At 48.3% G+C, this 12,500-nt stretch overlaps 1 protein-coding gene across 1 annotated transcript in view; it reads right to left on the bottom strand.

The window, feature by feature from the left end:
- LOC126571116 (potassium voltage-gated channel protein Shaw-like) overlaps positions 1–12,500 on the bottom strand; it is a 52,507-nt gene that overhangs the window by 9,314 nt on the left and 30,693 nt on the right. Inside the window, exons 3-8 of the mRNA XM_050229386.1 lie at positions 11,645–11,794; positions 10,777–10,909; positions 9,693–9,872; positions 8,302–8,829; positions 4,623–4,919; positions 961–1,170 (exon numbers count right to left, since the gene is read on the bottom strand). Coding sequence (XP_050085343.1) covers positions 961–1,170; positions 4,623–4,919; positions 8,302–8,829; positions 9,693–9,872; positions 10,777–10,909; positions 11,645–11,794 — 1,498 coding nt within the window. The remainder of the gene's footprint in view (positions 1–960; positions 1,171–4,622; positions 4,920–8,301; positions 8,830–9,692; positions 9,873–10,776; positions 10,910–11,644; positions 11,795–12,500) is intronic.

Raw genomic sequence — 12,500 nt, 5'->3', positions numbered from 1 at the left:
TCAAAAGTTGTAGATTAATATGTTATTTACTTGAAAAAATAAAGTTGAATGGAAAATACCGAAATCATCCCTCCCCCCCCCCCCCCCCACCACTAAATATGCTTTTTTCTAACAAAACTCAAACGGAGCCAATGTTCTTGATCAGAGCGGTAAAGGCAATTCCAAAACTGGTCGCCGCGCCGGAAGAACGAAATGATGTAGCTTCGATGCCGAAACCCCATGATGGAGGCGCCAGGTACCTCATGGCTGATGGAGGCGCCATGAAATTTAACGTTTGTTGTTGTTTCTTCATTCAATGTTTCGAACACTACTGTCATTGCAGGTACACTACTAATCTTCAATTCCAACGTATATGCATATAATAAAATTACATGGAACATACAATTAATGACCAAACTTAGCATACATATACACCGTGGTCGTGGCCTTGGACCGCACTAAATAATTTGCCGGTCCCGATTTTTAGACCTCTGGATTATTCTGTTGCCCTTCTCATTACCTCTTTAAAATTATGTTGCACATTAAGCTGAACAAGACAATATTAAGATGAAATCTGACATTATTAGAATAAATAATAAATAGATGAGGTAGCCCGAACAACATTATCTAATGGTCTTCATCTTCCATTTTCCTTCTGAACCATTTGAAAAAAACAGTTGATGCTTTATGGTTTAGTGAAATATTTCCTGTAAAATGCTTTGATGTAATGAATTTCATACGTCGTGACATGTATTAATTTCATAAAAGGTAACTAGACGTTTCAATAAACATCTACAAGCATTATGCTCACTATGTTTGTGTGGATCAAACGACCCAATGCAGATTGTTTCCTGCTGGTGCTGTGGATTCAATCACACTCAATCACGGAGAAACATATGATTTTCAATTATAATAAAAGTTTTGTAATGAAATGATAACTATATCTTGGCTCAAGTCGAGCCATCTGCACCGTTGGCTTACCTGTGTGTGCGAATAGAACATGGAAAAGTTGCTAACAATAACCGGAACCGGAAGAGCGATCGTCAGCACTCCCGCCAGTGCACACAGTGCCCCGACGAACATGCCGACGTACGTTTTCGGTGCCATATCACCGTACCCGACCGTGGTCATGGTGACAATCGCCCACCACAACCCCAACGGTATGCTCTTGAACTGGTTATCTGGATTGTCCTGGAAAAATCGAAACCAAACACAATGAAAAAAAAAACACGTTAGTAACACTCCAAGTGGTGTAGTCGCTTTCGAAACTGGATCAAGATGATCTTAAGGGGGGAGAAACTGAAACAGCGAAGTGGAGCACCTCATACATCCCTTATAAAACTGTACAATAAACAAAAGGACGCCTTTTGCCCGTTCGCTCTGCTGCTAACCGGCTCCTCTCACTTGCATGTTCACGAAGTATCCTCCGTAAATCCTTTCCGAATCATCAAAGCTCCCGAACCACACGGATTATAGCAGTGTAAAAGCGGCGAAACCCGTTCTCCGAACCGGACATCGTTAAACCCGTAAGCGAACCCGTTCTCCTCCCCGGGAACCAACAGCACGTTCCACGAAATGCGATAAAGAAGCAACAACAACCAAACCAAATCACTCATCATCTGGTTCGCCCGGCGGCCGGAAGAGTGCTGGACGCACTTTTGTGCACCGTAATCGAGGTAAATGATTTTTATCCAACCGTATCATTAGCCGGCTTTAGGATTTAATCTTTCATTATGCTTTCCACTGGCACCACGCGACCCTTGATCCCTTGGTATGGTCAGCCGCCTTGCCCCGGAGATCATCTCAATTGGAAAACAAAACATTACATCCGTGACCACCCCCGTGGGAGGCTCATCCGCGACCTTCACCTTATCCGGAAAGCCGGAATCGAAATTTGTGAACCGAGTGAAAGCCGAGTGAAAAAGGAAAATTTAAATCAACCCCGGCCGGCCTGGAACCCGGTCTTCATCCACGTTCGCCGCCGGGCAGGGGGTTAATCGCCCTGACACCGGAATTCAAATTAATCTACCCTTATCACGGTAATCTTCATCGCAGCATCGCAGTGCTGGCCACAGCAACGGATGGCCGTTCACCGAGAGGCCACCTGATATTCGGTTTAGTATTTCCTTCACTCCAGGCACGCCACGCATGGGGGAGGGGCTCATAATGTTTTGACTAATACGGGAGCAGGTGAGCGGAGGCGTGTAGTTCAGACACATGTTCCGTATCTGAGAGAAACCATGGTGACAATGGGTTGCCAAGGTGATATGATAGTGGCCGGCAACCCTATTATTTGCCCGCAACCAGGGAGTTATCGTTGATCGCGGTAGACCGTTAACTCCCATAAAACTTAATATCCGCAACCCGGGGGACTGGGGATGCGCCCGGGAATGTCCGTCGTCCCGTTCACCTCGTTAGTAGTGGATTAGAGCAAACTGTTTGCCTCTCTTTTCTGCTCTATCTCTACTCCCTTCTTGTCAAGCATACTTTTCGCCGAAGAGTTATGGCAACGCGACGCAAAACAATCGCTGGCAGAAAGCAGAACGCCGAGAACGGAGAGAAAAATGTATCATAAACCCACCTTCACCGTCCGTCGGGGACGCTTCGAGCGAATTCTCTATCGCGAAAACGGAACGCCACTCAGTGGTTCGGTATCGCTAGGGGATTTAGGGTGGCTGCTCTGCTCGGAAACGGTACGCTCTGTGTGTGTTATGATGACTATGAGAATGATGATTCGTAATGATATTTGAGATGCGACATTCCGGGATAGTGCAATTCGAGCTGCTACGAGCTGCTGCTGCTGCGTGCTTGATGCGGATGAAATAAAATGAAAAGGAAACCAGATTAAGCCATTCGTGGAATAGCTGAAGCGAAGCGGTGGTTCATTGTTCTAGTGCCACGGCAAACACTGCCGCAATCAAAGCTCTATAACGACTGCATATTTGCGTTCCACTGTTCGGAGTTAGTTTTGTGGAATCGCAAACTTCATAACGTCTGCAGCGACACGCCAGTGAGTTATGCAGATGCCACACGATATTGAAAGATGCACCAACTGTGAACAGTCGATGGAGGATTGATGCTCTTGTGGCGTAGATTTTTAAGTTTGTGAACGTTTATCAATGTTTTTGGAATAAAAGTAATCTTTTTGCTAGAAAAAACATCTACATTGTTTATTTGATAGTTTGTTTTCATACAGAACCTGCTAATTTTAAATTTTCTTTAGTATTCCAATAATGTTTAATGGATTTTAATATTTTTGACATTTCTATACTAGTATACTTTTTATCTAATTGGGTAGTAAAGCATTTAGGTAGGAAGAAGAGTAGGTTAAACATTGCTCGCTCAATAAAAATTTTCAAAAAATAAATAAAAGGAACAACACATTTTCTGCTTTCAATCAACTGTACAGCCTTCAATAAATTCATTACCAGCAAGAATGTCGAGATGTTTATCTCTTGACTTCTATGATCATATTTTCATATAATGTTTACAAAAGGTTCATTAAGAAAAGGGTACTCTATTCAGTAACTGCTAGCAGATCAATAGAACAGTCGTTTTTGAGTTTCATTGAAATGAAATAACTTCAAAGCGAACAATGTCGCATCGAAGACAGATAATTATGCTAAAAACCCCAACAAAGGCTGTTCAATTTGCCATTAACTTGGAATCGTATCGATCACCTTCGAACAATGCTTCGGTAATGCCAATTTCCATTTATCCTCGATATAGCGCGCCATTTCATTAGCACAATGACGCTTCCGTGCCACCATGAGCGTGGTTTCGCCTCCCAGTTAGTAATGCAATCAAAGGACGAGAGTCAATCGGCAATGTCGGAGCACATTTTTCAAGGTCTTTCAAAAACTTGTTCCCTACGAGCACTTAAGCGCCCGATAGCATCGGGGTGGCACCGAGTCATGGTTTCAATCAGCACCAACAGTGTCCGTCATTCAGTAGACACTTAATGCGCAACCACTTATCAACTGCCGCGGAGAGTAATCGAGATCACTTAGCGAAACTGTCAAACACCATCGAACGGCGTTGCCAGGAAACGGCAACGGCCATTCCACTGGAATGGCTATTCAACAGGTTAGCGACACCCGAATAGTGTTCGAGCGGAGTCGATGCGAGGCGAGGAAAACTCTTTCGCGCTTTCTTCACATTTTCTTTCTATTTTTGGTCGCCAAGCAGAGCTGGGTGGGATGGAGTGACATTATTCGGCAAAGTTTATGGTCTGGATAAGAAACAATAGCAGCCGTTCGGATCGAGGCGAACGCGACGTGATTGCTTGTGACATGTCGCTTCAACCGAATGGCAGCCAGGCCGGCCCCTTCACCGGCCACAATGCCGGCCAGTTATGTCACCATTTTCCTTCTTCCAATCACCAATGACAACGACAACAAGCTGATACCACAGTTGTTTGCAGTATGTTGCCCTGGTGGATATGATTTCGGTGCTTCTAGGATGGCGTCAAGTAAGTCACACCATCACACATGCTACGGTCGTCGTCCCTTACCGATATCATTCCCTTGTTCTCTTCCACCCCAAGGTTTACATAATCCGTAATATTGACAACGTATTAGTTATGCTGCCTAGCAACTAAGACATAATCTTCGTTGAGGGGGGGGAAGCAATCCAACACTTACCTGCAACTTTTCGGCATAGTACACCAGACTGGCAAAGACAACGATACCGAGGACGAGGAAGAACACGAGCAGCGTGAGTTCGCGTGCCGACGCCTTGAAGGTGTGTATCAGGATGCGCAGCCCGGGCGAGTGGCGTGTCAGCTTGAACAACCGCAGGATACGCACGATCGAAAAGGCCTCCAGCAGGCCGGTCTGTTCGCCCATCCGCTGGCAGACGTCGGTGTAGAAGCTGAGTGTTGCCGCCAGATCGATGATGTTGACGGGAGATCTGATAAATTCCACGATATTCGGGGACACCTGTGTATGTTGGACATTTGGAGTTGGAGAAAAACCAAGCGGAAATGAGGGGAAGTTTATTCAGTTGTCCAGCTTACGATGGGATTACGTAGCAAGCATCGATGTTTAAATACAGTTTATGCCAATGTTATCTCACGCATTACTGATCCTTTCAATTATGATCATTCATTATCAGCCGTGCTCGGCTGGAAACTGGGAATGTAGACGAACAGAGAGGGGTAGCACACTCCAATACACGCTCTCCCTCTCTCACCCTCTATCGGATGAATAATTGAATTAAAATTCCAATCTAAAGCACAAACAGAGCATTAAAATGGCATTATCGTTTGTTAGCTACGACACGCTGCACCCGTCCACCCTCCCTCCCTCCCTCCCTCCCATCCACACGATTAGAGGGTCAAAGGCCAAAGCGCCCGCTCAAAAACCACGAAATCGTTCCCATTAAACCCGGCTCCGGAGTGTCGGTGTCGGTGATGGTTTGGAAATTAATTTCAAATTAATTGCCCTTTTAGCCGAGGTTTTTAACGGCTAACCACGCACACACATACACACAAAGCCACAACGTTTTGACACCGACGTCGGCACACCAAACCAATCGTCGGTCGGTGACGGGCACACCGGGGATCGGTCATGAATCTTTGATTTATCGAATGGTTTAAAGACCGAGCGACTCATAAATCGCTCCACTGGGGGGGATATCCTAGATCGCAAACCGGGCGCTTGCGACCACGAAGGGGCTGCTGTGGTTGCCAAAGCACGGACCACGAACTCGCCCCAAGATTGGGGCCATTTTGTGAGCGGACATTTTTCATCATTTTTCTTGTCCATCCAACTCCAAAGTTGTCTTCGCGGTAGTAAATGTGTCACACGGCGCGACGCACGACTTATTAGTTGTCCTCTTTCTTCTTCTATTCTGGTCCTGCCTGGCTAGCCCTAGGCGTGACTTGTGACTGTCCCCCGAAGATCGATTGCTTGAATTGAGTTCTGGCCACGGATCCCCGCTCTCCGGATCGTCGCTCCGGTGCCATACACCATACACATTCGATACCACAACCGCCAGGACCATACGTTACACGCCAGAGTCGAAGGGTATGAGGGCAATATTTCATACTCTGACACACATACACATACAGTCAGCGCCATGCACACGAACAGGAGACGGAAAAGGAGCGGGACCGAAATGCGTAAATGATATTTATTTAAATTTATTGCGTTTTTCGGGTGTTTGTGTTCGCCACAGTGGGAACCATGGCGAGCATATTCTTATGCCCGGCAGCCATTGAAGCAGCTCGCGCATGACCATCCTCACCACCACCACCATGTGTTAAGTTCATTTTCCTTAAAAACAGCCCTAGTACCGACTTGAGATTAATGTACACCAAGAGGCACATTGTGGTGAGTAAAAGAGTGAGAAGAGGGCAGAAAGTCATGAGCTTTAACGACTGGCCCCGCGGCCTGCCTTTGGAGCTTTAAAACGAACACGCCGACCGACCGCTCCGGTACCTCTCCGGATGGAGATGCCACAAACCATTTCGGGAAATGTAAATGGACTGCAAACCGACCTCTGGCCTGGGGACCGTTTACTTTGCCAGCAGTATATCCGAACCGCACATGACAAGGATGAAGAAGGAGGGGAAGTCAGATGTATGGCCAGGTGTATGGTACGATGGCGTCGGTTACGGCGATTACGTGTACCTAATTTGTTCCTTCCCGTTCTCGGGGTGATGGGATGGGGGAGGCACGCTCTAAATGGTATCCGGCCAAACTCCGGCCACTCCAAGGACCATTCACACCACCAGGTCAGGAAAGTCCCGCCCCCCTGGCATCGTTTTTAACGACCCAACGGATTAGCATCGTTCGGGAATGAAGATGAGCACGGTGATGATGCTGGGTAAGGTCTGCTGCCATCGGTAAGGCTATCTGGTGTCAATTTAACCTCTCGACCGACGACCAAGGACCGGATTGAGGCCACTCCAAGCACCACGCACGAGAACCTAACCTATAGAGTCGGTTAGTGAATGCTAATGTCTGGTGGGAGCTGTTTGAATAGATTCGTTACAACCTCTTGACATCCTCAGCAGCAAACCGAGGGAAAGTCTGCTGTTTCTACCTCCTCCCGGTTCTCTCCAGCACTGGAAATCAAACAGTCCATTAATCATAGCCCTTGAAAAGGCACCGAGAGAGAGAAAGAGAGAGAGAGAGAGAGAGAGAGAGAGAGAGAGAGAGAGAGAGAGAGAGAGAGAGAGAGAGAGAGAGGGGGTCTTTACTGCTGACTCAGACTCGTCTCATTTGTGGTCTAGGAGTCGAGTGTGTGGCCAATTCGGGTTTATCGAGTTTTGTGATCCGAGGTTGATTGATGGTTGTTTAAACAATGACTTGTGGGTACTAGGGTGGGGCATTCCCGGGGGTCACATTTACTGCCTCGAGGGTCAATGTTGATGGGGGGAAACCACTTGTTTCGCTTGTCCCCGGTGTGAGCTGGCGAGTTAAGAGACGTCTTGTTACGAGGCATTTTTGTAACGCAGACACGTAAACTGGAATGTTACATATCCAAAGGGATCTTTATTTGAATGCAACTTCCATCACAGCTTCCGGCACAGTAGATCCGGGGCGTAATGAAAGGAAAACATTCCAACGAAACCAAACGAACAGATGAATCTCAGCTCAGGCACATCATCGGGCTCCACGGATTGGAATACGAGGTTTCGAATGACAAAACTCCCCCCGGGGGGACTCGATCTGCGAGAAGTAGTTTGGTGGTTTCCATCCCACTCCGTCAGCACTTGTATGACCTGTGGTGGCACGAGGCGGAATGTCAATGTTTATCTCTTATCAAAGGAAGTCTTACATTCACACTCGGTGGCAGTGACGTCAGCTGCAGCCGAGAAGTGGGATTCTTCCCAGAAAGATCCCAAAAGCACCAAAAGAAGGAAGCCTATCATTAATCTCATACAGTCTCGGGTTTCTCACGCCACTCTCTCTCCCTCCATTGCCTCTTTTTGCATCATTTGTGTAGCTTCTCCGTTTTCCAGGAAGCCCTGTTGTAGATGAAACAACATACGGAACTGCCACCGCCCGCCGCTGCTCGACGGCTCGACGGTCCATTGGCTGCAGAAGAAGCCCCCATTTCGTTTCGGAGCATTTGCTCGCTGGAAAAATGATCTTTCAATTGGAATTGGATCCACCACCGTTGTCACCGTTGTCACCAGCCAGTGGGGGGGGGGGGGGAATACTAACGAGTCGGAAAATTGAACTACTTATCTCGCTGTGATTGCATCATTGAGGGTGGGCAGAATCAACGAACGATACGCAGGTGTTTTATCCTGGCGTGGGATCTTTCAAAACCACAACAGACACCTTCCACACTCCGCACTACACTTACCACCAGTCGAACGGTCAGCTCGATGATGAACCACACGTTGCAGACGAGCTCAACGTAGAAGAACGCCTCGTGCGGTTGCCCGTACGTTTCCTGCCAGTTTTCCACGATGCTGGCTCCCTTGCCCGAGTTGATCCGGTAGGCGCTCGAGACGATGCGCCCCGTACGCTGGGTGGTCATTTCCGGTCTCGAGGACCTCGTCGGTTTCGGGGTTGACGGTGGAGTGGTGCTGGTGCCAGCGCTGGTCATCGTTCGACTGGAGTCTGGAGTGGTCACGGTAGACGATGGCTTCGGTATCGTGCCACCGAGAAACCGTTCATCGTCGAATAGGCTGTCCATCGTGGTGGTGCTACCGTCGAGCAGCAGTGCATCCAGTGAGCCGGGGTCCACGTTCGGTAGAAGGGCCGGCAGCGTGCCGTTGGACGTGACGTTGAGAATGGCCGGTATTTCTACCCGCAGCCCCGGATGCGTCTTTAGGCAGAAGGATATCACAGAAATGCAAATGAAGAACACCGAGATACCGGCTACAATCTGTGGGAAAGAATAGAACGAAACAGCGGCGGGCGCTTGATGAGCTTTCGTTTTGTCAGTCGGTCGCTTCAAATCATTTGCATCGTGATGAGGATACTGATCTCCACCAAAGCAGCAGCAGCAGCTAATTGCTTGTAATGGGCGGTGTCTCGAAGAGCAAGAGTGCATCAAGATCTCTATAATTGAGTTCTCTCCTGGGACGGATTGATGGAATAGTTTTCCTTTTGTGCAAGATAGATCACACGACGTCCTTTGATCTACATCACCGAGATGCTTTCATTGCATTTTTCATGTTTCCCATTCAAGGATTCTCATTCATCTAAGACACAAAGCCCAAGATCCACGATGCTTCTCGGTGACGTCATTTGAATGTCAGTCGGTCAGTGGATGAAGAAAGCTTCCTGCCACCTGCCTAGGATTCACCAGGGATGTCACTCTCTTTGTCACGGTGAGTAAGTGAGTTTAATATTTTATTGAAGCCAGCAGCGGCGCACATAGCCCCTCCCACTAGCGCCTGCTGATGAGCGCCATATCTTATGAATTCATCATCTTTTTTTATCGTTTCATCCAACACCTAGCGTCGTGTCGTGGGTATGACGGTAAGACAAACGATTTGGCGCCTCCGGTGTTGGCGCCATTTTGGCAGTCTATTTACTCCACCACCACTCTCTTCGTTGGGCACACGGCTGAAAGGCATGGTCCACGCCTCGAGCGTTCTTCAATTATTTTGCGCATAAATTAAGGGATCCGCTATATATAGACTCCAAACTTCAACGGCAAGCCCTGGCGTGGTGTATCAAATTGTGTTGCTAGTTTTCTCGGAGAAGTCGCGAGATTGTGCAAAACCACGGCGATACACTCACCTTGGCACCGGCGGAGCTCGATGGTTCGTCAAACAGGGCCCAGATCTTTGGTTTGGTGCGCTGCCAACAGGTGAGCTCGCCGTTCAGGAGCGCTTCCTCGAAGCCGAACAGTCGCGCTATCGCTTCCTCCGATGGCTGCTCATCGTCTAGCTCCAGCTTGTCCAGTATCGCCAGCGTACTCTGTTGCCGGTGCCGGATAAGGCACGGAAAGAAATGAAAAGAGGAAAAAAGCAAGCACGCGGATAAAACGATGATATCAAATGCATAACAATCAGTGACAACAACAACAGCAGCATCCCGGACCTGGAGGAACGACGACGTCGCATGCATTCAGGGGAAGGAGCAATATGCTAATGTCGACGAACGACGAGCACAAACGACACCCAGCAGAAACCTAGCATATCGATGGCAGAAAGATAATCTCAGGATAATCGAGTCGAGGGTCTTCTCGTTTGATTATGGGGCGGGGAGGAATTTCTGCAGCTAGAGAAGCTAGCTGTATCCTTGCTGCTGCTGTTGCTAAAATCCATCCAATCAAAATTTGTTCCACTTTGTTGCAGGATGAAGCAGGATCTTAAAGCAGGATTAGGATTCACGTGTTCCAGAAGGAGAATACGAAAACGAAAAAAAAAAACTGAACCTGAAACATCCAACAGGAACTAGAATAAAGCAGATTGCGATTTGAGATGAAACACTTCAAATGTACCATCTACCTCGGCGAAAGCTCAGACATCAAACAGCTCGTGTTTTGTGTTAACATAATTCACAGTTTTGCGGCGCTCGTGCAATCAAGCGGAAAGAACACTGCAGCACATTTGGTTTGGAAGGAAGAAAACGGGGAAGAGGGGTGAAGGAAGGACAAGGGTCAAAAGACTGCAGTAATGTAATTAAAAAAGGGCCCCGGATGTCCGGATATGCACAGCACAGAAAACGCCAGCTCCAGCAGTTCATCCATCAACGCAAGCATCGCACGGACTTTTCTCGGTATGCCCTGACCAGTCCAGATGGTCGAGCAAGATGCCATTGCCAGGCCAGGTGTAGCCGGATGAAAGGCAGAATGGGAACATCCTAGGACGAGACTTACCTGCGTATCCCGGTGCACACTGTACGTCGACCAGCAGCACGGCTCGACCTGGTTCGAATCGAGGCCCCAGAACTCGAGCTCCTCCTCGAACAACGGTCCGCACACGTCGGTCGGATAGTGGAGCTTTCCCGTCCTGCGAAGCACAGGAGTGCAAAGAATGACGTTACAGATATGTTTCAGCCAAATTGAAGTAAAACGGACCACATTCTAGTCGCGAACAGACTTTTTCCACAATTTTTCGGCCAGAGTCAGAGAACAATAACTGGTTTGGTGGGAAGAAATAGGGGAAAAGTTTTGCGCCACGCACAACAGTGAACGCCGCGAAGTGAAGTGAGCAAAAGGTAACGATCGAACTAGTTTGCTGTAATGGCGCAAACTGTCGGAACGCCACGATGAGAACACTCCTCGATTACTCTGGAGGGAAGCACTCTGGAGCACAGTGCTAGTAGCCAGCCAGCAATCCGTGGGCTCGGTACCGGCTTATGGTTTTATGAGGGTCCTCATCCCCCGAAGCGAGACGAGGATGAACCCCAGGCCCCTAGTGCACTAGTAGGGCCGTGTTTTCGTAAGCCACCCGAGGATACTGGGCGGCATCCTTTTATTAACTTCACTGTTATTGTGTACGGTTTGCGTAGTTGAGCTGGAAAACTTTGGAAAATATGCCAATAAAAATTTGCGAAAACGCGTCCGCATCGCTTCGGTTACGTTGCTGCCGCCGGTTTTGCCTTCGATGCTTGGAACTGTTTATTGTTGTTGTAGCTGGGGCGTTCGCTTGCGTTTCCTCCCCTCCCATCACAACCTGGGGGGGTTTCAACGAGGGGGGGCGTTCCTGTAATCAAATAGCGTTCTGGTAAATCCTTGCGCTTACCGATAATAGTTGAGCACTTGGGCAAACACCCCCGGGTGCCGATCGAAGAAGTACTCGTTGAGCACCGGATCGTAGTTGGCCAGCGCCTCGGTTAGCCTCGAGAGCCGCGTGGCCGGGATCTTCTTTAGCGTCGCCTTGTACGTCTCATACCTGCAGCACATAATAGATGGTAATAGAGGTAGAGAGAGAGAGAGAGAGAGAGAGAGAGAGAGAGAGAGAGAGAGAGAAAAGTAGGATGAGACTCCATTAAGGGTAAGGATATCGTAAACGATTTAAGCAGGTCTGATCAACCGACTACATGGATCCAGCAACCAGCAAGGGCGGCCGCCGGTTGGATGATGAAACTCTCGGCTCCCAGAAACAACAATCGACGGCCAGTTCACACACATACACATGGGAGCCAAACCGAGAAGCTACTGATGGTGTCCGTATAATGTAAAGAGCCATTACATATTCATAGTTCAAATTACTCCTTCGCTCTTCATCAGGCGAAAGACGCACGGCCGCAAACCGTTCTCCGTCCGTGGAGCGAAGAATGCTGGAATGAGTGGAGGAGAGCTGGGGGCAGCTCGTGTTGAATGTTTTTCAAAACACCGGGCCACGTTTTCGCCTGGAAGGGAAATTGTTTTGGGAAACGGGAAAGCAAACACACTTAGCTTCGACCTAATCGGACGGGGACGGGCTTTGTTTGCGATCCGGGTTTCTGGGAAAGTTTATTCGCACGCTTTCTCAGGTTGGGTGGCACGCGCGACCACCTTAAAGCGATACTATTTAGTAACAAGATAGTTTACAGGAGTCTTAGCTATTATCGGCATCGCCTGTGTCTTGGGGCCAAAGGGGAAATCTACAGCACACT

The sequence above is a fragment of the Anopheles aquasalis genome, chromosome 2 (genome assembly GCF_943734665.1).
Source record: "Anopheles aquasalis chromosome 2, idAnoAquaMG_Q_19, whole genome shotgun sequence".
NCBI lineage: Eukaryota > Metazoa > Arthropoda > Insecta > Diptera > Culicidae > Anopheles > Anopheles aquasalis.
This window is presented reverse-complemented; position numbering and strand designations above follow the sequence as displayed.